Source organism: Strigops habroptila, chromosome 1, assembly GCF_004027225.2.
Source record: "Strigops habroptila isolate Jane chromosome 1, bStrHab1.2.pri, whole genome shotgun sequence".
NCBI lineage: Eukaryota > Metazoa > Chordata > Aves > Psittaciformes > Psittacidae > Strigops > Strigops habroptila.
In genome coordinates, this window is record NC_044277.2 from 128,019,284 (window position 1) to 128,044,515 (window position 25,232).

Below are 25,232 nucleotides of genomic sequence, written 5' to 3' on the forward strand. Positions count from 1 at the left end.
GATCTCTACCAATACACAGATGTCAACCAAACTGGAATTCTGGGAAGGGACTTGCTCCCAACAACCAGTAAAAAAGGCACCTTTTAATAACCCTTTGAAATATCTTTGAAACATTTCTTACTCCAGCCTCATTCCTAGCTTCAAACATAAGTTCTAAATCAATCAGCTACAGTCTGTTATTTCAGCTTTCTCTAAATTCAGTCTCCAATAAAGTGGTAAATCCTGGGACCTGGAATACTGCATGTTCTACTGTGCAGTACACTGTGTACAAGTGAATAAGAGGATCAAGAAAAACTCTGAAACAAAGCTCATTATCAAGACAGGCATGAGCAGCAATTGACAGATTGCTAATGAATCAAAACTATGACACCTGAACATTGACAGGAATCATTATACTGGTAGTTTGTAAAAAAAAAAAAAATATATATATACACACACACATACACAAAGGTTTCTGCTCTAGGAAGCTAGCAAAATGTAAAAACGTAGGTAGCTAGGTAAAATTACCAGAATATGAAAAGCATATTTTTAGATAACTTCAAGCTTTTACTGTTAGTGTCAGCCCAGCTCTACAATTGAGTGGTGGTACGCAAGGAAAATGACCTACGACCCACAAGACTACACCCAGTCATAAGTGAAGTCATGCTTGTGTCAAAGGACCTAGGAACACAAATTCTCGTCTCATGTGGCATACTGTACTTCAAACTAACAGAAATACCATAATTCAAATCCCACTATTTGAGTATCTTATTTCCCAAATGCTACGTAGAGAGCATAAAAAGGATTTTAAATTGTTTTATTTCCTTTCTGTGTCTCCACAGATGACAGGGGGGTTTTTTGCATAACAGACACCAAACTCATCAGATAAGCAACGCTGACAAATACAATTCATTATTTACTATTGTGAAATTACTCATGTGTATCCTGTGCAGCCAACTAGGAAGAAAGACAAGTATGGTATATTCTCTCAACTAAAACTAGTAAAGCTATTGAAACTAATTTTGCAAACAACACGGACTAAGGTACTAAATACTTCCAGTTAGAAGAAAAAAAAAAATAAAGAAATTTACAGTTCAGAAATACACAGGCTCAAGGTATTGATTTCTGCATTAACACATGTGAAAGCATTGCCTAGGAACTACTCTTACTCCAAGAGCGAAGTCATCTGTGATACAAATCACTCCCCTACAACTATGTGAAACATTAGAGCATCTTCTGCCTTCTGTATGTTTCAGGGTTTTTAATTAATGGAACTCCATGACATTTATTCCAACGTATTTTAAAATAACTATTAAAAATAAAATAAATGGAAGTGCTATTAGCATTTTTCTAAATAAAACTATTTGTCCTTATGTTCATTTTATTAACAAATGAAGAAAGTACAGCCAAACCAACTTATTCTCAGCATGTTTTAAGTATTGATGCTGTTCAAATGTAAAATCTGAAGTCATATGGTTTCGAGTTTCAACTTGTCACTCACCACAGGTTCATTAAAAGGTTTTCAAACCTCTCAAATGAGTCCTGGCATAGTCTTACATTTAGCCACAAAACTTAGCACCTCTGCATGACTTCAACTTAGAACTAGGGCAAACTAATTGGATCCATCTCAGTTTTTCTTTTGAATACTGAGAGTCATTTAAATACAGCAAAATTCAAGAGCAGCTATTTCACACTAAATGAGAATAAGAGCTCTGCTCTTCTATTTGCAGAAAGAGTATAGTCTTACACAGTTCCCAGAAACAGTGACCAGTCTGCACATTCACTAGTGACTATGTAAGAGCAGCACTGACATTTCCCATTCTGGAGTCAAATAAAGAAGTTTATGAGGCAACTGGGTAGTACACTGCATCTTCTGAGAAGAAGGGAAGAGAACAGACATACTGGCCAGCCTATGATAAATCTCTGCACAGGGGGAGTGGAATGGCTTAAGGCCTCCACTGGTACAATACACCGAAAAGTGACAGGATGCGGTCACAGCTCCACCCTGTGTCTGGATAAACACATTTATGAACTTGAGTATGTCCTCAAACTCAATCTGGACTAATGTTCTATAATCAAAGCTGGGATTTAGAGATGCAACCCGTTCATGTAAGAGCATAAAGGTATCCTCTAGATTGATTAGGTACAAGAACAGCTTAGGCTTTGAAGCCTAACGTGTCCCACCAAAACTCATGAAAAGCACTAATTCGGTGAAGCATGCTACAAACTCTCATGAATGAGAACGGAGCACCACACAGGTGCTTACTCTTTTAAAGACCTGCTTATGAAAACGTTCCAAAGTGTTTTAATGAAGTGGGAAAATATCAGTAATCACTCAATCTGGCAGTAAATGGATCTTTTTCTCCCTCAATTTGTCACACCCTTTTCTTACTATTTTAGTATTAAATCTTTCTGAAGAAGCTCAGGACTTGCTCAAAAACAGTTTAAAAATAGGAAACCGCCTTTCCATTTTATAACTTTAATATTAGACCGAGATAATGGAAGCTTCAGAAAGAATCGGCACAAGGCATGAAAAAGATCAGAATACTGTACCCCAATGTGCTTTAACAAGCACTAAACACAGAACTTTAGTCCTTTCATACAACATAAGCTGTAGCTCTAAAGTGAAAAAATCAGGTCTGATCAAATGGAACAAAAGAACTCCAGTTATAATCACTTTACAACTGCCTTGGGAGGACCTCAATATTAGTAGAAGGAAAACAATGAGGCAGAAAAGGACTATATGTTTGTTTCCTTCTTGTCATCACCTACAGACCAGCTGCCTAGAATAGTACTGTTTACTTAGATTTCAAACGAAAGTATATACATTTATATTAGCTGAGCTAGAACTCAAATTAAAGGAGCCCATTAATTCAGCAACAGATTAAGCTACTACATGACTTCACAACACAGACTGTAGAGGAACTTAAATAACCAATGAGTTATGCTCTGAGACTGTATTGCCTCAACGGCATGCCGAGGTACACGTGTGACTGAAGTTTAACCCTCTTTATCAGTTCACCCACAGACAAACCAGTGCTGAGCCTGAAATCTGACATGAGGCTTAAATACACTCAGTTTCTTGCAACTCTTACTCAGACCAGTAACAATCTAATAGTAGCAATCTATTTAACATACAACCTACTGAAATCGGCAGTTTTATCAGCAAAACAAGGCCAGAACCAGGCAGTCACTGCTGAGATGGCTTTAGCAGTGTAAGATATGCTCTTTCACTGCCACAGGAACTCTTCGGAGGTACAAGATAAATCACTGTATTATTTTTGCTGATCTTATTATTCAAGCACCAAATGAGAAAAGGAACTGTCAAGAACAACATGCATTTGCAGAACACAAGCATAACATGCTTTTGCTCCGTAACAGCTTTATTATGACTTTATTGCTATATGATAGAAATAAATGGAAGCAGGGAGCTTTTAAGTCTAAAAAAGTTTCACATTAAGGAAGTTTTGAGCACCTCATGTACTGAAGCCATTCATTCTTTCCTGAAAGAAAGTATTCCTTATTAGTCATACACAATAACAAAGATACCTTCATGAAGTTAAAACAATTGGACTGTTTGCTATGACTGTTTTTAGCTCATAAGCAATTTCAAGAATACGCTAATGACAACCGGACAAAGAAAACTAACACAATAGACACATTTAGCAAAACTGTAATTGTCTACTCTAACCTGTAGAGCCAGTGAACATGCATCGGCCAATGGCGAAAAATACTTGGCAAATAAATGACACGACACTTCCGAAGCAGTGATTCCTTAGATGCTTCCCCCAGGTAATGGTGCCTTTTTTTTTTTTTTAATACAAGGCCATCTGTTTTAAGAGATGACAGTAAGCAAAGTAAACAAAGCTGTCTGAAACCTTTACCGAAAATCTTTACTCTGTCAGTAAACACACTAACTCTGCTTTCCTCTTTCACAACTTCTCCATGTACTTTCAACAACTGCTGAAACTTGCGCACAGCGGGAACAGCAGCAGCTTATTTGTCCCACAATGACTTTAAAAACCAGCCTTTACCTTTGTCTGTTTTCCTCTCTATTGCTTTAGTAAAATGTGTGCACATGCACATGGAGCTGAGATTCCTCCATCCCAGAAAAGGAATTGGAGAGGTTCTATTCTATTCTAAACATACACATACACACCCTACTAGTTTGCACAGAAGCAGAAAGGAGGAACGCCATTCTCATTCTGTTGAATTTGATGCAAAATGAATGTATGCCTTGCATACTACAACAAATTCAATGGGAAAAACAGACATTTAAGTTCTCCAACACATTTTAATTTTACCCCCAAGGTAGGACCCGACCTTCCTATCAGCACCATTGTACTGGCAACAAAACCCAATAATTTCTCCTCACCCTGTTTTTTGTCACCTCCTCCTCCAAAGGGCATCATCTTTGATTATTACTGGCAGGTCAACCTTCTACATGCTGTTATCCTATGCAACAGGATGCACTGCTTATTCATTCATGTCTGCTCTTGTCTTGTCTGCCAGATTTTCCACATCAGTATTTAAGATTCTCACCACTTTCAGCTGAAGTGTGTAAAAATCTTTTTCTCCTGATTTTTTAAAAGCACATGCAAAGCAGATGAAAATTCTTGATCTGCTCATGTATTTGTCTGTATGTTGCCACATTTCTCCCAGATTAAAATATGTTCAAAAATAGCTGCAGTAGCTGAGATAACTTCTCTTGAACTGGTTATTACAGGCTAATGAGTCAAAGATTCATTCAATTACAGCAGGTAAACAGACATCAGAAGACAGTATCAAACTAAACACAGAAATCTGCCACTTTGGGGTGATAGATGATGTGACAAACTGCAGTTCCTCAATGTTACATTTTTGCACTTACGTTCGCACAAAGTATGAACAAGGTACCTCCTCTGCAGTTTGAGGCTGAAATAAAAGTGTTAAGATGAAAATGAAAGCCATTCACAGCTTTAGAGTACATCTGTTCCCAAATCTCCATACACATGCATGCCAGCCAACACTCCAGTTCAGCACGGAGATGGCAGAAAGCTCTGCCTCTGATAGCACTGGCACCAGCTAGTTCACTCCCAAAGTTAACTGAAAGCCCTGGGTTGTTACTGTCACAATCATCTTGAGATCACATGCCTGGCTGCACTGTACAATGAGATTCAACCTTCTCATTTTTTACATCTTTAGGATATAAACATAACTATCACTCAAAGAACTGTTATTTTCTCAGAGCTCACTGGCAGCGAAAAATGAAGGGTTTTTTTTTTTTTTTAATGAATGCTTTATTTTCCAATGAATATCATTTCCTTTCCAAACCTCACTGTGTTCTCTTTTCTAGGTCTCCAATACACAAAGTGAGGATATTATTCTTCTCTGTAGATTCCCATGACATTTTGGCAGAAAATTACAGCTGTGACAGGCTTTGGAATGGAGGTTTTGCTTACTGATGTGTTTAGCATTGTGACTGGCTGCTGTTGAAAATTAAATAAAAACAAGCAATATTTCTTTCATGAAGTAACAAGTGACCTGAGGGAAGCCTCTCTGGGTGGGAATGGAAAAAGAGTCCCAATTTTGATGTTGTACAAGTTTCCATGAATTAAGAACTTTAGGACATGTTGGCAATTCCATTTCTTTTCACCACCCTCCACTCCTCCCCATTTATTCTCTCTGAAATCTAAAGGTTTGTTTTTCTACAAGTTACTGCAGAACATCAAGAACGCATCTGACACTCCACTCCTACCTGTAGTGTTTCAAGTGACACTAGATACAAGACTTACATTATGTTAACATTTAACAATAATATATTAGCTGTCAGTCACATGCCTAGAACTCAGTCTTATGACAAGGAAAAACCTGACTGCTAAGATATGCCATTAATGACTGTGACTTTAATTCTCTGCTCCAATATACACAAAGAAAATTCATGCACACAGCCTCATGCTACATGAGCTATCCACTTCTAGCCCAGAAACTATAACTTCAAGCTCAGGGGGCATTTAAGCTTTCAGCTGAGGCAGGGAGTTGTGCTATGGCGCACAGTGTTCAAGCATAATGCACCTCTGTAGGCAACTGCGTTCACCTCACTGTGAAGAGTGGATCTTTTTTCCGAGGCCTCTGGACACTACTAAGAGCATCTCCAACACCTGTGGCAGATCACCTTTTCTTAAGGCCCCTGAATAATATTATGACTGTCTTCAGTGGCTGTGGTAGCTTGAAGCTCACCAAACCAGCCACTGCAACTACAGAATCCCTTAAACTTCGAGGCTGAGTACCTACAACTGACCTCCAGCAGCAAAGTGACACAACTACCAGGCACCAGCAGCGCTGATGAGAGAACAGGGCCACCCGGGATAGTGGTGTGAGGAGAGCTGGGGCAGGGGAGCCCGCCCTAGTCAGCGCTCAGAGCACACCAACTTCCAGCCACCCTGTCACCTTTACACATTCCGACTGGCCGGGGAGGGCAGGAGATCCCACCGAAACGCAACGCCACGCCAAGCCCTCCGAGCGCCGGCGCCGGGGGCCTCAGGCGATGGCGCGGCCAGCGGCTTTCTGCGAAGTGGGCGCACGGCGAGGGCCGGCGGCCGGACCTGAGGCGGCGGGGCCGGGGGCTGAGGGGAAGGCCCGCAGGGCGCGGGCGGGGAGACGAGCGGCGCCTGCCTCGTTACCTCTCCATCGCCCGCACCGTGTAGCTGACGAGCGGCCTCCCTTGCACGGCGCAGAACTGCTTGGGGGTGGCGCCACCCAGGCGCTCCCCGCTCCCGCCTGCCGGCAGCACGGCCGCCACCGCCGCAGCGGCGGGCCAGGCGCCGCGGCTCCCGCTGCTGGGTTCCATCTGTACAGGGCGCCGCGGCTGCTCCGCTCCTGGCCCCGCAGCAGCGGGAACCGCCCACCCGCGTGCTTTATTTGCGCGGAACGTCCGCAATCCCAAGAACGCGGCGCCTGCTCGCTCGCCTGACCCCACTGGGGACCGGGCCCTAGTCCTCGCCCACCCCGCGCTACGCGAGGCCCCGCAGAGGCGTGCGAGCCCAGGCGGCCTCACGGCGCACGCCCGGGGCCCGGAGCCGGCGCCCACCCGCCCAGGGCCCCCCAGCAACGGGCACGCGGCAGCACACAGGCGGCGCCGCCGCCATTGTCCCTTTAAGCGCCCGGCGCGCGGGTCACTCCCCGCAGCGCATGCGCGGCTGGGGCCGCTGGGCGCTGCGCCCGCGCGGAGCGGCGGGAGGGGCGGGGGCCGGTGTCTCCGCGCGGCCCGTCCCGCTCCGCCCCGCCCCGCCCCGCCCCGCGTGGCTCGGCCCGGTGAGGAGATAAGTGCAGCGTGGCTGGAGCTGAGGGGAAGCTGGGCTGGATCCGGCCCTGCGTCTGTATGCGAGCCCCGGCCGTGAGGCAGCTGCGTCTCTACAAGGCGGTTGAGGACGCTTGCCCAAGTCTGGTATATGTTGCCCTTAATCTTAGGAGGGAGAGGTTGAAAAAGCAGCAGACAATTCACTAGGGAGATGGGATGTTCCCGTTCATCTCATGGTGTTACTGTAGGCAGTAGTGAGGTGATTGGAAAACTGCCAGGGCCGATACCCATTAGGTGGGAGAGGAGATGCAGCCCAGTAAGGAGGGGGCTTGCTAAAGGTGATATTGAATGGTTTCGGTTGGAAGGAAGATTAACGCTCATCTAGTTCTAACCCCCTGCCATAAGCAGGGGCACCTACCAGTAGACCAGGTTGCTCAAAGCCCTGTCCAACCTGGCCTTGAACACTGCCAGGGATGGGGCAGCCACAGCTTCTCTGGGCAACCTGTACCAGTGCTTCACCACCATCATAGTGAAGAGTTCCTTATCTCTAATGTAAACCTACCCTTATTCAGCTTAAAGCCTATAGTCCTGTCCTGTCACTACTTGCTCTTATAAAAAGTCCCTCCAGCTTTTTTGTAGGTCCACTTTAGGCACTGTAAGGCTGCTGTAAGGTCATCCCAGAGCTTTCTCTTCTCCAGGCTGAACTCCAGCTCTCTCAGTCTGCCTTCATAGGAGAGGTGCACTTGTAATAAGCAAAACAGGTCTCAAGTTGATATGTCTGACTTGACTGTACATCTTACACTATAACTTGAGTGTATTTAAATACTACTGCTAAGCTCTGCCCTCATCTGAAAATTTTGGACATCTTGCTGTAAAGATAGCCTTGCAAATCTGCAAGAATGTTGTGAGCAACAAGCTTTAGGGAGCGGAGAGGGCCAGCCACTCCAAAAGGGAAGGGGAGCCTGAAACGGAGCATGGTAGCAAAGCAAATGAGAACAGTAGCTTCACCAACAAGGAGCAAGATGCCAAGCATGAGTCAGGGTCAGGATCAGGCCCCTGGGGTCAGGCATAGTCCAGTGATCACCCACAAGGTCTTGGTGAGGCAGCAGATCTCAGGGCAAGCCAGGAAGCTGAGCCAGTAGATGCAGGTCTGGGTCAAGGAGGCACCAGACCAGGTACAGATCTAGGGGGCCAACAATAGAGACTCTGCTTAAAAGTAGCTCCTAAGGGAAAAGGAGGAAGGGAGGGTCAGACCCCTGCTTCTAACCTTTTTCATAACAGCTTTTATTAGTGGAAGAGCTGATGTTGGGCTTGGCGAGCTGAACTCCTTAACTCAGCCAACTAAACTTGAAGGTGGCTGCACTCAGGGCCCTAACATTGTCCTCTTTGACATTATTTTGAGGGAAGATCAGTGTCTTTATATGCAGGCTGTCCTAAAATGACCAGAGGTTTTAGCGTCTGCAGGACTCTATCTATGAGAAGCTAACTTATTTACAGCTTTTCAGGTTTTTCTTAGTTAAAAGGAACCTAAGTAGGACACATATGGAGACTTTTCTGAAGAGTAGGTCTGATTGAAAAAGCAGCGTGGAAAGAAGTTTGTTATGTCCCAGCTGGGCTAGAATGATCATTCGGGATCACAGAGGCATCATAAGTAAGAGCCACACAATAGAAGTGATCCTTGCTAGCAAAGGCAGAGTTCACAGATATCCTTGATGCCTGCAATAGCAGGAAAGTCTTGAAAATGGGCCAGTACAGTGGAGAACGTAGGCGCTTTACATGTAGAGGTATCTTGGCAGTTATAACAATGGACAGAAATCACATCAGCTCATACCATGCAGTGAAACATGAGAGGGACTGATGGCAAACAAAGGAAGATATTTTAAATGAAAACATACAGATGTGCCTTCTAGATAATGATGTCTTCAAAAGCTTCTGTAAGGAATACATGTATTACCATGGACAGTGAAGAAAAGGGGCATGTGAAAAGGAGGAAAGGATGAGTTATACAAATTGCTGAAAAACTTGTGGAATTGAGACCCTTTTCACCATTAGCTAGAAGCTGAACAAGTGTTGCTCAAGTTGTCTTCCAGACTGTTTATTGTGTGGGATTTTTGTTTGTTTGTTTGTGTAAGAAAATCCATTGGCTTGGAAACTGTGTTTACCTGTTTCTCTTTCTTTTCAGTGGGTCTTGTATTTTCTTTTCTTGGAAAGTGTTTGCCTACACGAGATTTCTTACAAATGACACACATTTGTCTATTGTCTCTTTTCAGGACTTCCAGGTTTGCTCCGACTTTTCCTGTGTGTTACAGATTGCCGCCCATTCAGCATCACTTCTTTGTTATCAGATGCCCAAAATGATTTTTTTCTTCTTAAGGTAGGTACCTCCAGGATCTGCAGTCTTACTGGATCACATAGGTTACATTATTCTGAGTTTTTCTTGCAGCATTTCCATACAAACATATTCACAGCAGGTGGTTCTGCAGTGTTCCGACTTCTTCCTTTTTTTTCAGTGTAACAGACATTCTGAATTCCTGACTCTGGTCTTCATGTTTCCATTGATAAAGAGCACAGACATTAATCTAGTCAACTGTAGCTGATTTTCCAGACATTTTTCTTGTTTGCATTATTATAAGGAGCACAGTAAGATCTTTTTAGTTCCTGTGGCTCCTCCCACTGTACATTGGTTCAGAGGGGTAGGTAAGTAGGACATTCCTAAACACAAACATAGAACTATTTTCCCCTTCCTTCTTCACATTATGATTTTGCACATCTTCCCCTACTCCAGCAGACTTGTGCCTAGGACCTTCTGTCTTGCCCAGCCAGTGTTTCCCCACTTAATTTCTTTCATGGATATTAATTTCTCATGTGAAGGATAAAAAGGCAAGAGAGCTTGAGGAAAGAGGATCATATGCCAAAATGGGTTCCATTCTTGTTCTGAAGCCTGTTTACCTTACTATGTTTGGTGGACGAGGCTTGATCTGTCCAGAAGAAATTATATTTGATAATAACTTTGATGGATGCTGATGTCAGTATCATGTATATTGTAAATTTATGGCAAGATTTGATGATCCAGCGAAGCAGCACTTTGAAACTGCTTTTGGCTGTGCTTGAACATCAGATACTTCAGAAGTTTTCATGCTTTCCGTGGTCCCTATGGAGTAAAAAGTTCTTGTCTTACATTGATAGCACTTGTTAGTTCTTCAGTGAGCCCTTCAGTTTAGATTCGTGGAGTCTTGGTTAGACTGATCACTGATCTTGTTAACTGCTATTTCTCCTTTTACTGTTTTATTAGTGACATGGAAGAGTGTATTTAACATCAGTATCAATTTATTCTGTATCTTAGCATGAGTTAAGAAAATTAGGATTTTCAGTTTTACATCTTTTCTTAATATTTGATAGTAACATGCAGTGAAACACAGTGGCATTTTGTGAATACATTATTTGCTTCAGTTTCATTCCATTTTGCATTTTTTATTGAATCAATCTAATAATTTGGTTATTGTCCATATATATGCGTGTTCATATATAAACATTTGAAGTGGAGTAACAAGTAAATTCACACATATTAGGAGAATAATTTTGCACAATTTTTAATTGGGTAAAGAGGGACAGAGGCAGCATTTTTGCCTCAAAGCAAATAAAGAGCAGGTTAATCCATCATTTCTGTGCAGGGGTATAACAGCTGAAACCACAGTAGTAGTCTGCAATTATGCAGTAAATATGCCAATGATATGTTTGACAAGAAAAGTGCCTTTTTTTTCTTTTTTATTGAAGAAAGAAGATACGTACAAATTGGAATCAAATTACAGAAGTGAAATTCACCTGAAAATTTAACTGCTGGGGGGGGGGGGAGGGAAATCATCTGTTTCTATGACTGAAACTCATAATAGTGTTTCCAGAGAACATTAAGTTATTGAAGTGATAGAAGTCATACAGAAAGGTTTTTGTGAAAAATGAGTAAAAGAATAAAATTTCTTAATTTAAAATTGCAACTGAGTCTTCTGTAGATGTGGTATAAATTAATTGCAGAATTATCTGTCCCTTTTTCAAAGTCATTTCTAAGCTCTGAAATAATTTTGCTTTTAATGTAGGCAAAATAAGATAAATTTACTTTTTCTTGACCAGCAGCAAGGTTCACTATTGTATATTTTAAAGGGAAATGCATGCAATCAAGTAACATTTTGAAAATTAAAGTGAATTGCAAAAGCAAACTTACAAAAAAACCCAAACCAAAACCAAAAAAACCCCAACCCCCCAAAAACCCCAATACTTCCTACAATGGAAGTGCAAGATCTGTAAAAGACAACATGCAGCTAAAAATACTTAAAATCTGAGAGCCATTCTTGCAGGTAACATGGTACCTGCAGCATTCTGAGTGATGCGGGCTCTTAGCCAGAACCTTGGTTTGCAGGATTGTATTTCACTAATTTAATCCAGATATAGAAGCTATTACTTCAGTGGTGGCAAGCCATGAAATTAACATCCCGAGCTGTAAGTAAGCAAGTGGAATGTCAGTTCTTTTACGTTTTTCTGTTCAAGTAGGATAGCATTCTTGTCTTCCTTTAATTCACTAGTAACTATATCTAATTGTTGAAGTCATTGTTTACAGACAGACACAGGTTCTTTGCATATCTGAAGAGATCAGAAAGTCCCCCAAAAGACTGTATTTTAGGTTTTATCTTGCATGTCTGTTGCTATTTGTAGCAGTTAATGTGAGATCTTAAAGTCTTCGGCTTCATCATAATTTCATAATATATGCCAAAAAAAAAAAAAAAAAAAGCATAGTCTGGGTAGGCATTTTGTTCCCAGATATTTTATTTCAGTTGTGACTGACCACCAAACGATTGTGTGAGAGTTTTATTTTGTGCTTTTCACGATCTTCTGCTTGTTGTCTGCGGCTGAGACCTAATTGACCCTCCACATAGTCCTTTGGGACTGCCTTACTTCTTCGTTGTTTCAGTCTTTGTTGCACAGCAGCTGCCTCAGAGTATCTGCTCCGTGGTGACAGTGGTTCCCAAGTCAGTATCATGTCACAGAGAACCTATAGGTTGGGGCAGTATAATAAATAGTGGAATGTTTAAAAGGCAGAACTCTTTTTCCCTCCACATCAGAACTAACACCTGCAGGAAAATCTTGTATTAGCGTATTTTGATGTTTGTATTTTTAAAATGTGATTGCAATGGGCTATTTATTGCTCTGAGAGTCTTTGATGAAAGATGCTATAGGTGTGTGGAATATAGTGTTGTGCTATTTAAACAACATTAAAAAAAGCACAACATAAAGTGTTATGGTATTGATTTCCTCCTATTGCCATGTGGAACTGAGATCAAACCAACATGTATTCAGTAAGAGAGTTATCACATGCATAACTTAAATCATGTAAATAGTTGTCTATCAAATATAAAGAGTGCTTAGATGCTTAATACATAGTGTGCATAGAATCACCTATAGATTAGGGGAATTGTAAGTGCTACTGCCTTCATATGCAGTTCTGCAAAATATTTCTGATGTATGGTTTTGGTTTTTAACAAAACACTGTAATGAGCTGTAAATTTTAATGAACTTAATGAAGTAGAAGTATTCCATGATTTTTAGTTTGTTAATAGTTGAAGCATAAATAGAGAATATATATGCTACAAATGTAAAGGAAATGTGGTGTCTGAACACAATGGAGTGCTTTCATACTTGCACGTCATTGTAGGTAGGTGTTGGGAAACATATGTTGATGTTTCACCTGTTGTATTGTGTGTTTTATGTCACATCTTTGGCATTGTTTTACATGATTCTGGTAGATAAATTTCTTCTACAATCTATGAATACTTGATACTCAGAGGTAGCATCTTGCTTATGTTCTGTGCAAGTGCTGGAGAAAAAATCAACAGATTTCATCTGATGTTTGACACATATTTTGAAGCTTCACTCTAAAATGTTATATTCACCCTGGAGTGGTTCTCTGTTCTCTACTTGATAATCCTTTAGGCTATTTCTCTGGGGTAAGGAAGGTTAGTTCAAGAGCTAATGAGTATTTTGTGTACACAAAGAATTTAAAGATAAGAGAATTACCCCATAGACTCTAATCCAACAATTCATGAGTGCCCCTGACTAGTCCATTCCTGACTAGTGGAATTCAGAAAGGTTAAAGACTTTTTAAGAAATTCTTCTAATGCTTTGGGGAGTGCTTTAACAACTATGTGATGAGGTGGAGGCGGCATGTAATTTTTTGTTAGAAATGGTTGACTAGCCTTAAACACTTGGGAGGTTCTTTGTAGGTTCTAGGTATGTTGGTCAGATGTTAAGTAATGCCAAGGTCAGGTAGGCCTAGCAGCACAGTTTTAACATCACTATTTGTTGTGCTGATGTATAGGAATTGTGGTTTAGGGTGTTCAGCTGTCAGAGTGCATTGTATGGTGACCCTAACAAAGATTAAGACATGTAAGTTGAGGGACAGAAATCGCAGAAGCTGTTTTCCACTGTCACTGTGACAGCAGGTAGCGGCCGTTAGGATAGTGCCCTATCATCCCAGTAAAAACCAAAAAACCAAAAACCAAAAACCAAAACCAAACAAAAACCCAAGCAATGTTTAATTTATTCTTTTTTGGTAGGCATCCAGTTGTGACTAGAGAAACAGTTATTTCTGAGGAAAGACTAAGGGTAGTTTCCTTTTCCCAATGCAATTCAAAGCAGAGGTAGTCTATGAACTGGTTAAATATGTGGTATTGAGCCACAGATGGCAGTGGTACAGAATGATGTAGTGAAACATTAGAAAATACCAAAGAGCTGAAGTTAGGTTTGGAATATAGTTGAGATTTTCAATGCTCTTAAGTCTTAATTTGTTTTTATTTTGGTGTGTGTATATCATTATACTGTATTTTATTGCTTTACCATGTTCTGTGTTATCTCCATGGGATGTTTGTGAAGCAATATGAAACAATTCACCAAACTTAAAAGGGATGGAGAGAATCCAAAAACACCAATGAAAATGTGCAGATTTGGTACAAGCTTTACTATGTATTGCTACACTGGAAGTATTGCTTCTGCGCCTCTTGTCATGTTACTAATGTTCCTTACTCTGAATACCAGGAATGTTATTCATTAGTCCCATGTCTGAAGAACACAGATGAACTCAGTTTGCCAGAGTTCATGTAGGAGGGATTCCATCCATGGAAGTTTTTACTCAACAAATGAAGACTATAGCTATACCATCAGGGACTGAAAATGCCGCGGGTAAAACAAGATACTATCCAACACAAAAATTGGGCTTTGCCTTCATTGTGGAATTGTATGGTACACATTAGACAAAACAATTATGTGGAGCTAGGTCATTTTTCCACTCTTCTTTTGAATTTTTAGTGTTTTTAGTAGTTTGTAAGGCAAGTGCCTTAAAATGCAGCCTGCCTTATGGAAAGGTTTGTGAATCTTTTTTTGTTTTCTAAACGGTTGCTTTTTAGTAAGCAAAACCTGCAGGATGGTAGTCCCTAAAACAGTAGTCCAACCCTAATCCTTTTTTCTCATACTTTGCTGGCTTGTCCAGTTTTAGCATGAAAATGTCAGATTGGAAGGGGTCGGTCCTTTCATCCTGTTCAGTTTTTAGAAAGATCGAGGTCACAGATTTTTTCCTCACTGCAGCAATATGGCTACCTGTCATCCAGGAATTATACAGAGACTCAACCTGTTTAATATATACCACTGAGCAACCATCAAATGTTAACCGTTTTCCAACATACTAATCCAAACCAACTACTTAATGAAAACTGCTCTGTATCCTGTTACTGTTTTTCTGAGTAATGCAGTCCAACTCATCTTACTTTCAAAATTCTTCCTGACACTTACCTGTGCCAGGACTCTTTTGGGCTTCTACATACATTCTTTTCAGTACTGAACATTTCAGAAAATAGATTAAGTAATGCATTTGTGTGTGTGTGTTGGAACAGAATTTTGGGACAAATAACCTAACTACTGGAAAGAAAAGAGTTTGGGCATTGAAATCCTATGGGAAAGAGGATTTAGATTTTTCCAGAGCTAGAAGTTTCAAAGTGGAGAGCAGAAGCAGGCAGATTTGCAAGGAGCTGCAGTATTTGAGTAGATAATGAGTACCACAAAGTACTGCATTTTGAAGTTCAGATTCAGACAGCGGCTTGAATGGTCTGTCTCATGAGGGCTTTTATGGAAAAAGTATGCAAAAAAGTATTTAATTAAGCAAATAAAAATGGAAATCCATCTTAGTGTTTTCTTTATTCTTCGCAACGGATGTTGAAAACATTTTCTTCTGGCCGAAATGTCAAGATTCATAACTGATTACAGAGAGTTCAAATGAAAATACAGGGAAAATAATTGTAAAGCACCTAAAAGAGTTTTTATGGATAGCTCACTACCTGTATTCGTAATGGTCTTGTTCATGAAATCAGGTTACTGTAATTTCCTAAAGGTAGCACTGAGAGGGAATGTACTTACAGATTTTATGTAGTTTGTAAGCAGGATTTTGAGCCAAATTCTTCAACAAGGAAGTTCAGATGTGTGGTAGACTGATAGTATTCTAAGAAACCCGTATGTGAACCTTTTCAGTTTAGGCAGTATTATTTCTCCTCAGAAGGAGGAGGCTGTGGTCAGCCACCAGAAGACACGACCAGTGCAGCGAAACATGAGTGTCTGTGGATGTCAGATTCTAAAGTCTCCCTGACTTGCTCTGGTTCAGTATGGAATGTGTGGATTTTACAGACACACTGTGCTATGCATTCTTCTCCTTCCTTGCATGGCAAGAGAAGACAGTCAGAAATGGTTATCTACCATGTGAATTTCAACTTGGCGGTCTATTAAATCTTAAGGGTAGCATGTGCGTTGGCTAATGTTTGGCTTGGCATCTGCAGACAGAACAAGTCTTTTGAAGTCGCATGAAAAGTTGTGATGATCAGAAGAAAATGAAGGACATGCAACACACGCTGTCTTCCACATGTCATTTTGTTCCCTTTTTTTTTTTTTAATTAATTTTCTCTTCTTTCTCCTCTTCCAGACACACCCAGATTCAGACATTTCAGTATCTGCACACAAAAGATGCAGTGCAGTGATACAACCTGTTCCCCACTGCTATAAGCTGTTCTGGCTACCTTCCTAAAAATTGCAATAAATATGTACAAAAGCAAAAGTTTCAGCAGGTTTTTTTCGGGGGGAGGGGGAGGAGAAAGGCAAGAGATCCTTGCTAAAACCATAATTTTTGCAGCTTTACATTGTAGAAACACTCAGACCTCTGTTCTCCATCCCAGCTTAATGGCCATAGGGAATCTAAAAGAGCTTTCTTCAACCTATCCCAAAATAAATGAATAAATAAATAAGTAAATAAATAAAATAATAATCTAACAAGCAACAGATGTTTAAACTTGCTTCAGCTGCAATTAAAGCAAAGTCTTTGTGCTACAGAGTCTGTTTTAAAGCTCTGCATAGTCCCTCCATTTCTCAGTGGCTGTTCTTGTGGTAGGGCTAGAAAGTACTTTTCTCCTTAGGCTCTCTCCATCAACTCTGCACTGTTTCATATAAAAGACCTTTAATGAATGCCCTTAGTTAGCTCTTCTTTAGCCCACCAAAGCATCGGACTTCACAGACTGGTTTATGCTTTTTCTAAGTTTCTTTGCAATTTCTGCACCAAGTCACTTCTCACTGGGGTTAACAAAACAAATTAAATGTGTAACTCCTAGGTCAAGTCAGAGCTTGACTTTTCCTCTTGGTCGTCAAAATACAAACCCGATACATCCAGTCATTTTAAAAAGAGATTTACAGTATTTCTGCCAAAAAGCAAGTGTGCTGTGGTAAGCATAGTTCAGAACAGCTAAGGGTTTAAACAATGAGTCAATAATACACTATTGTATAACTACGAAAATAGGGCAGGGGACAAGAAATAGGCAAAGCATTCAAGAAAGTGTTCTTTGGTGATTTAATACTTTTTGCATAAGTACATGGTAACAAAGGTCACTTTTTGATAGCAGTTGTCTTTGGGGTTTAGCAAACAGGACTATATTATTGTTGCAATGTGTTCTGATTTAGTCCTCTTTTCCAGGGAGCTGATTTTTTTCTTTTCTTTATTTTCCTTTACATTCATGAAGTACCATATTCCACAAACAGCCTTATTGCAGTCAGTGATCCCAATTTTCATTTATATTAGGACATCCTCTCTATTTTTTGTGGTTGTATAGAGGCATTCAGGCCTGAACTCCAGTGAGGTACTGTAAAACTACCTCATTCACTATAATATGTTGTCAAATCAAAGTGAGTTAAGAGAAAACAAACTCCCAACACAGAGTTACAGTCCAGTTTTGTAGAGATTCTTCTTAGCAATTAGTAGAGACTATTTTCATGGCATGTAGTTTGATGAGCATTAATTAAGAATGAAGAGTATTTTTTTGTCATGGAAGTACTGGGGAAGGTAGATGTTTGATATTAACTCAGTGGTAGTGAGTATCACTTGTAAATCACACTTTTTCAGTGTGTCAGTCCACATAACTCATACTATGAGTGAGCTGAAGGGCTGGATGTGTTTCAGAAAGATGCACGGGCAGGCTTTCTGTTGTGGGGCGATGTTCAGGGAAAATTAACAAACCCAGTGACAGAATGTCTGCTTAACTCATAAATCTCTAGAGAATTTTCAGTTTTGGCCTGGGGTGATGTTTATGTGTATGTCAATGAACTTAAAATCAAAGCCCCTTGCCTTGGCCTATGGGAAGGGAAATGCATCATGAGAATAGGACACCTTCCAACACTAAGGATTCCTTATAATTTTCCACTGAACACCTCCAGGTTAATACTGTAGCAACAAGACTCTTACAGTGGAATGTATTGAACAATCCTTTCTTGATTAATGTTGTACTTCTTCAGGAAGGATATAAAGGTCAAGGTGAGGAGGACTACAGTGATTTACTGGCAGAAATCTGTTAGGTATTTTGAAGGGTGTTATTCGAATGTCTGCTGTATTTCCAAACAAATGCTTGAACTTGGACTGCGTGGTTTGATTCCAAGGCTGCTGGAAAGGAGAGAGCAACAGAGTTGTTACTAAAAAACTGAATGAATAAATAAACTTCTCAAGGGCATTTCTGGTCTAGGCTGCAAGTGTCAGGCCCTTCTGACTTCCAGAGTTGACACTGTCTTAGTGACACATACTATCTACCACTGCCTCTACAAAGTGTGCCGCTGTCTGCTACCATGTTATCAAAACAATCAGCATCTCTAAGTTTATTCCTAGTGATGTCTAAGGAAAATGGATTTCCATTCATTATAAAACAATTTACCCTTTAGCTGGGGGCAGTTCTCATCAGCTCAAAAGCAATGACATACTAATGGCAGATTAACAGATTATTTCTAATTTCTTCACTTTTAGTTTTCTAAAGAAGCAAGTATGAGAACTTAAAAAATTGTTAGGTTCTTTCTAAGATGTTTGAAATGCTTTTTAAGAAGCACTAGGGCTTAGTGATCTGCTCAGATGATCTGCTCAGATGATATGATCTGCTCATATACAAAGTCAACTTCTGTATATTCAGTGTAATAAATCTAGACTATTTAGCAGACTAATCTGTGTAAAATCTTACCTGATCTGACTCTACATTATGCTTTTTTAAAACATTTACATGCTTCTTGTATCTCTTTGGCATAATATTTCAGGTGAAAACTAAGAAAATTCTAGCATGTTGTCTTTCCCTTTTAACTCGTTTTAACTTGTTATGAAACAAACATAAGAAGATGTATCATATTTAAAACTATTTTAGTTTAAGCAGTACTATTTTTTAATTGAATCTTTGAGAAACTTTGGCAAGATTCTCCACTGTAGATACAAGAGCAATGACCCATATCCTACCCACTGCAACTTTACATGCTGAAGATTCTCCATATAGAAAAAACTAGTTGGATGTACTTATATAAATGCCTTTTGCTGGATCCTTGGATAGACCCCTGTGAGTTCACATGTAACAGGATGAAACAGAAGGCAGATTGTATAGGCCAGATTGAAGCATTCAGAGCTAGGAGATGAGTCACAAAGAGTAACATTATTCCTGATGAAAATTCAAGATTCACATATTTCTAACCCTGCTTTCCTGCAGATCTCGCCCACAAAAGGCCAAAGTCTTGGCCAAAGAAGAGACCATAGCTAAATCAGGTGGCATTTCAAAGTTGAGTTGCTGCTGATGGACAAAGCTCCTGCTGGCTTCCCTCATGTTCCCTCAAATATGCCAGGCTTAGAGATGGGCCTCTGGTCTTTCAGTAGCGTGTCCAGCAAAGTTTGATGAAGTCGTCTTAATGGAAGTGTGTCAGACTATTCCCCTTCAGGCAGTTCTGTGTGAAAAGATGAACTAAAAGTTACCATCTCCATTGCTAAATGCAAACTCTTATTAAATGTGCATGTTTTTCCTACAGTCAAACTTCGCTGACTGTAGAAGAGTCATGGGCAAGATGTGTGGGGTTTTTTCAATTCTTATTTCTGAGAGTCGAACACAGAACAGGCAGGGCAACTTTACTGATGCATAGTGGCTATTGCCTTTGAAAATAATTTTGGTTAGATTTTGGTCCATTACCTCAATCTTTTGTGCTTTATCATCTTGAAGAAGTTGAAGAACAATTTAAAAATGGATAGGTATTTGGCATTTGGGGATAATCTTTCCCTTACAAAATGGATTGAATGAGACTGTAATGTCTGTTTAAAATAAAAACCCAGGATATCTGTAGGTCCATGGACTGATATGCCTAGGAGCAACGTCATGTCACCTCTCTCTGCTCACTCTTTTATTCACCATCTATCCTCTTAGGCTTAAAAGAAGCACATTTAAGATCATAGAATTTAAGTTTAAATGGTCTCTGATCTCATCATTCTGATATTTTCATGATCATAGAATTAAACTTGAAACAACTAGGTCATCAATGCAATGGTTTTTAACTGTACCACCATGGAGATCAAAAAAACCCCCCAAAACTAAAAAGTTATATATATTTCTTACATATAGCAGATTTTAAAAAGAATTCTTGAAAGCAGCTTTGAGGAAAAATCATTAAATTTTGTCAATAAAATTTAGGATTCAATAAGCCAGGCAGTAGCAGTGATTTTCAAACAGTTCTATGTTAATGACCAAGGAAGATCTCTGCCAAGAGCTTCACGATTAATCTTTGGAATTAAAATGCAAAATGGAATGAGATAAAGAGAATGTCAAAGACAGCTTACCTGAGACCTTATCAGGCAAGACTTTTCATTACTTTCTTCTTGTGTAATCTTTTCTTTGGGTGCAAATGGGTTGTAAAAGTTAATGATTTAAGAACAACAGAATCCCATGATGAAATCTTGCCCAGAGTATTTCACTATAGTTTGAAAGATTAAGGACAGGTGATTCATAGACTATGTGTTGGAAGGTAGACTGCCGTCTGTATATTTCCTGATACATTCTATAGGAATTTGTGGATAATGTGCAGGACTCAATTGGCTCTGTGGGAAAGATGAAACTGCTTGTTATTTTTACCATTACTCTTTGTACTTGATCATCACTAATGAAAAAGAGAATGGTGGTGTCTTACTACCTTGTAAAACTTCCCAAATACACACCTCTGCCATGGGCAACTTGAGAATTGTTAAGTACAAACCTGTCCCAGATCCTTAATAAGCACCATCTGTTAAAAGGCCATATTACATCTGTACATCCAAAAAGACCCCACAGAAAGATTGTTTTAATCTTAAATATCATGGATAGATTTTCTTAACCAAATAATTTTCTCCTATGTTTTAAGATCGAATGTTGTGAGTGATTATGTGTGCACTTTCATATATAGAGCCAGGCAATGCAGGTTTTAGTAGTGTTTATTTTTGTAAAAAAAACAAACAAACAAACAATGAATTTGACAGGAAGTCACCAGATCTGTCTTTTGATTGCACACTTGTAAAGAAAAATAATACAGAGTGTAGAGCGAAAAAGAAAAAACGAACCAACCATTTTTATGTTGCTACTTCAAAATAATACCTAAGTCTATGAATGTTCAAAGTGGAAATATATATACCAAGAATGCTAAAATGTCTATTTTACATTATCTACAAAATGTATGTTCTAATCCAGCCACAAATCATAGAAAAATACTTTTGATACATGAGAAAAGCTATAAACATAAGAACATTCTGGAGGGAAATAACACACATAAAAGCTCATTAAATAATTACAACAACAAATAAATAGTTTGTTCAGCTTTACTTTTTGATTGCTGCCATGCATATTTTAATTTTTGGTATACTGAGATAGAGAAAGGTACTGATAAGAGAAAGGTCAACATGCAAGGCGTTTTTGTTTAGAATGAATCTCAAAGCAGGTACTAGATGTTGTATTTTTAAGCTTTTTTCAGAAGTTCATAAAACATGATAGAGAAGGCAATAGACATGATAACTGTTCTCATGAAAATACACAACAAAGCATCTTTTTACAAAATAGACTTCAGTGAATATTCATGGCAAATTTTCTTTGTCTCCATGACTGGAGAAAACGTAAAAGTTCATTGTGTGGGTTTGGAAGGCTTGTGTCGTTCCCCATCTTGAGTGTTTGGAAAATCACCCAAAAGGTCCGTATGCTGAGAATGCCCTTCTGATTTTGGTCAAAGCAATAAGCATGTAGTGTCAACTGAGAACACAGCAATGGCAGACTTGTCTTTAAGCAGTCAGAACTATAAAGCAAATGGTTACAGGTGAGTTCAATTTTGGCACGAGGAGAGGGAGATGAGCGAGGAGAGAACGTCTGACTTCTAACTTGTACTATGTTTGCTGGATTTACTGGCTCTTTTCCGGTCTTTGTGGTGCTGGATAGGTTTTGCTTGAGAGGTTCCCTCAAAGTTGTGGCTGGACTCGTTGTGCTGCCTGGTGTATCGCTTGCACTTGCAGGCCGTGACCACAGTTATTTTGTAGGTTCTTATACTTCCGTCCTGGCACTGAAGCTGGATCCTCTGGGTGCGAGTTTTGTCATTGACACATCTCCACTCTTGTGAGCTCCGCCTGCTCCAGTACTTGGTTCCATAACCTCCTCCAATCCAGTTGGGGAGCAGCGGCAAAGGGAGGCATTCACCAGCACACACCAGCTCCTTCAGTGGGTTGATGCTGGTGCACTGGCCATCGGAAATGTACTTGGTGGATCTCAGTTCCCGACAGCCAACTTGAACACGATCTGCAGAATGCACAGCACAATAAACACTGAGATTCAGAATGGAGGGATTTCCTCAACCAGTCATTTCCACAATAACAGACTATGTTTTGCAGAAGTTATAGTAGGCTGTAATCTTTACAGGACATCTCTTTACTGTTGTATCCCCTAACACAAGGGCCTAGAGTGCTGATGGTATCTCTGGGTGTTACCAGCATAAAGAAATCATGAGATGCACTTCAGCAGTTGTGGTAAAAGAGGCAGGTTTATTCCCTATCCTTCTCAGGGACATACCTTTTAGAAGAGAAAAAATGCCCCAAGGGAAGAAATGTTTCCTGCTTGTTCTCAGCCTAGGGAATCTGCTCTGTGATGTTTACAACAATTATGTTCGATCATTAGCAAGAGGGGAAATAGTGCTTTGGAAACTGTTTATATGCTTTTAAATGAATTTCAAATAGTATGTTTCATCTCATTCCATGGTTACAGTGGACTGAGCAGTGGACTGCTGCTTTCCCACGAGCACTGCTGCTCTGAACACAGACACTTGCAGAAGTGAGAACAGCTGAAGTTACCGGGGACTGGCGTTCTGCATCTGAAGTTGGAATGATTAGCAGTAAGGATTTCAGAGTGGTCGTTTTGTCCTCAGGGGAACACCATCTCTGTATCTGTAGCAGTCTTTATGTTGTATGCAACATAGAGGATCCTGCAGATTCTCTCAGGCAACTGACATAGAATGAACAGGCAGAGCTTCTCATACAGGCATGTTTGTACCCGTCTGTATGTGCAGCTCTGCACCCTACAATAAACACAACTGTTTATTTCAGTAATTACACTTTGAAATAAACGCCCACAGTACGCTTAATTTTAATAAGCAATCTTTACTGGCTGTGCTCTCCCTCTTTCTGAAGGACAATTACGGCGCAGATTCTACACACAATGCAATTAACTAACGCCTTTAAAATAGAAGTAATTACTAGAAACATTTTAGAGTGAATCATAGAAGGCTTTGAAGGTACATCTACATATCACAGCTACAGGCTGCTTCTGTTTCTACTTGGATTTTTGGAAGCAAATTCTGAACAGAGACACCGAGTGAAGATTACTTCACCCTGTCCCCTGCGTCCCAGGATGGGCAGTCTGGGGGACTGTACATCTGCAGGCTGCTCCAAGGGGCTGTTTGCAGGACTGTCGTCCCGCCTGCCTTTCAGGAAAGATTCCATCTTGCCTTCCTGCAGCTGCAGTCAGGAATGTACCTGGAAGCAGCTGGTCGCAGATTTGAGTTTGTTTCTCCTACTGTTTTTATGCCTTTCCTGGCTCAGCTTTTCTCCAGTGACAGCTCATTGACGATTAATACCTACTGGGCTGCTCCAGTAATCTCCTGATGATGAGACGTTTCCTGTGCACTTAAACCCTGAGCACTCACAGAAGCTGACACACCTGGCTTAGCTGCAAGGTATCTGTGGCACTTTTTGCCTTCACTTTCCAGGGATGACGCTATTTTTATCGAATTGTTGTGGGTGGCTTGGGGTGTGTGTTTCTCTATTTGGATTTCTTTCATTTTCAGGAGGCGGACAGGGGAGGGAACAGATAAAGTCAGCAGAAGGTTTTGAGATGCCGTGTATCTGACATCCATACATAAAGCTCAGCAGGAAAAGACTAGATATAAAAAGGCAAGTCAGAGCAGAGATCGTAGGTAAATGACGAGCTGATTTGTTTACTTTTGCTGGAGGTGTTAAGCAGGTAAGTGCTACAGCAGGAAGTAAAACTAAACAGCGGGAACAAAATTCGGAGTTTTTTATTGCATTTGAAAAGTAGCCCAGACATCTCTCCTGCCCGCAGTGGGAGGGAGAATTAAGAAAGCGAGCGCTTTAGAAATGCCTCTCCTTTTCCTTTATCTCGCTTCCCTGCCGGATAACCCATAAACCCCGGCGGTCCTGAATGAACCTCCCTCAGGAAGAAACCTGCCCGAGAGAGCCGGTCCTGCAGGACTCACACGGGGGAGGGAGGGAGTTTTGCTCGGGGGCCGCCCGGCGATGCAGGTCCCAGCCAGGAACCAGAAGCATCTTCCCTTGCCCCGGCTTCCCCGGGGCGCGGGTTCCCTCCAGCGCCGGGCTCGGGGGGCAAAGCCCGCTGCGGCCGGGGCGCTCCGCTCCGCTGCGGGGCCGGAGTTGCTGGAGGGGCATGCACAGAGGGGAGCGGTGGAAGCGCCGCCGGTAGGATACTCACTGTTACGGTCGGATCCAGTGCTGGTGTAGTGCCTGCCTCCATTCCTGGCTTGATTCAACGTGCTATTGCTGCTTGGGCTCGCTGCAGCAGGTTTAACAACGTGCGAATAAAGTATCTCTGTGGCATCGTTCTTGAAAGCCAAGTAGCTTTTTGTGAAGATGCAAGCTAGGAGAAAGCCATAGAAGTGAATGGCAGGGAGAAGCATGGTTGGTTCAGTCTCTGTCTGACAGAGCTGGATGAAATCTTTTTTCTTCTGCTGCTTCTGGGTTACTCTGAAATTGCTCTTGAAGGTTTCCTTTATATATTCAGAGGCTTGGCATTCATTCAGGTGTAAAGTTGTGGATAGCTTCAGAATGAAAACCCACAAAAGGGGTGGGATCCCCACATGAGCCTGCGAAGACCTTTTACCAATAGGAGAGGAGACTGCAGTAAAGGAGGAGTTAGATGCACTAATTGCAGGATTCCTATTTGGGGCTTTTGAGGGTATCAGAAAGCTCTTAGGCACCACACAGCAGCATTCGGGCTGAGACCTAGAGGCTGCCGGCTCTGTCCTGCTGTTCCGTATTGCCTTGCACACCTGGCATTTTTGTGCGATGTGACTAACACGGTGACAG

At 40.9% G+C, this 25,232-nt stretch overlaps 2 protein-coding genes across 3 annotated transcripts in view; both read right to left on the reverse strand.

Moving 5' to 3' along the window:
• Positions 1 to 6,948, reverse strand: part of CRPPA (CDP-L-ribitol pyrophosphorylase A) — a 117,853-nt gene extending 110,905 nt beyond the window's left edge. For both annotated transcript variants that reach the window (XM_030504852.1, XM_030504859.1), the window contains exon 1: positions 6,642 to 6,948. In XM_030504852.1, coding sequence (XP_030360712.1) covers positions 6,642 to 6,808 — 167 coding nt within the window. In that variant the 5' untranslated portion in view covers positions 6,809 to 6,948. The remainder of the gene's footprint in view (positions 1 to 6,641) is intronic.
• Positions 6,949 to 21,058: 14,110 nt separating this feature from the next.
• SOSTDC1 (sclerostin domain containing 1) lies at positions 21,059 to 25,003 on the reverse strand. Its single transcript, XM_030511144.1, has 2 exons — positions 24,619 to 25,003; positions 21,059 to 22,416 (listed from the first exon to the last, which is right to left on the reverse strand). The coding sequence occupies exons 1-2, from the start codon at positions 24,821 to 24,823 to the stop codon at positions 22,001 to 22,003; spliced, it is 621 nt and encodes a 206-aa protein (XP_030367004.1). The 5' UTR covers positions 24,824 to 25,003; the 3' UTR covers positions 21,059 to 22,000.
• Positions 25,004 to 25,232: the final 229 nt, after the last annotated feature.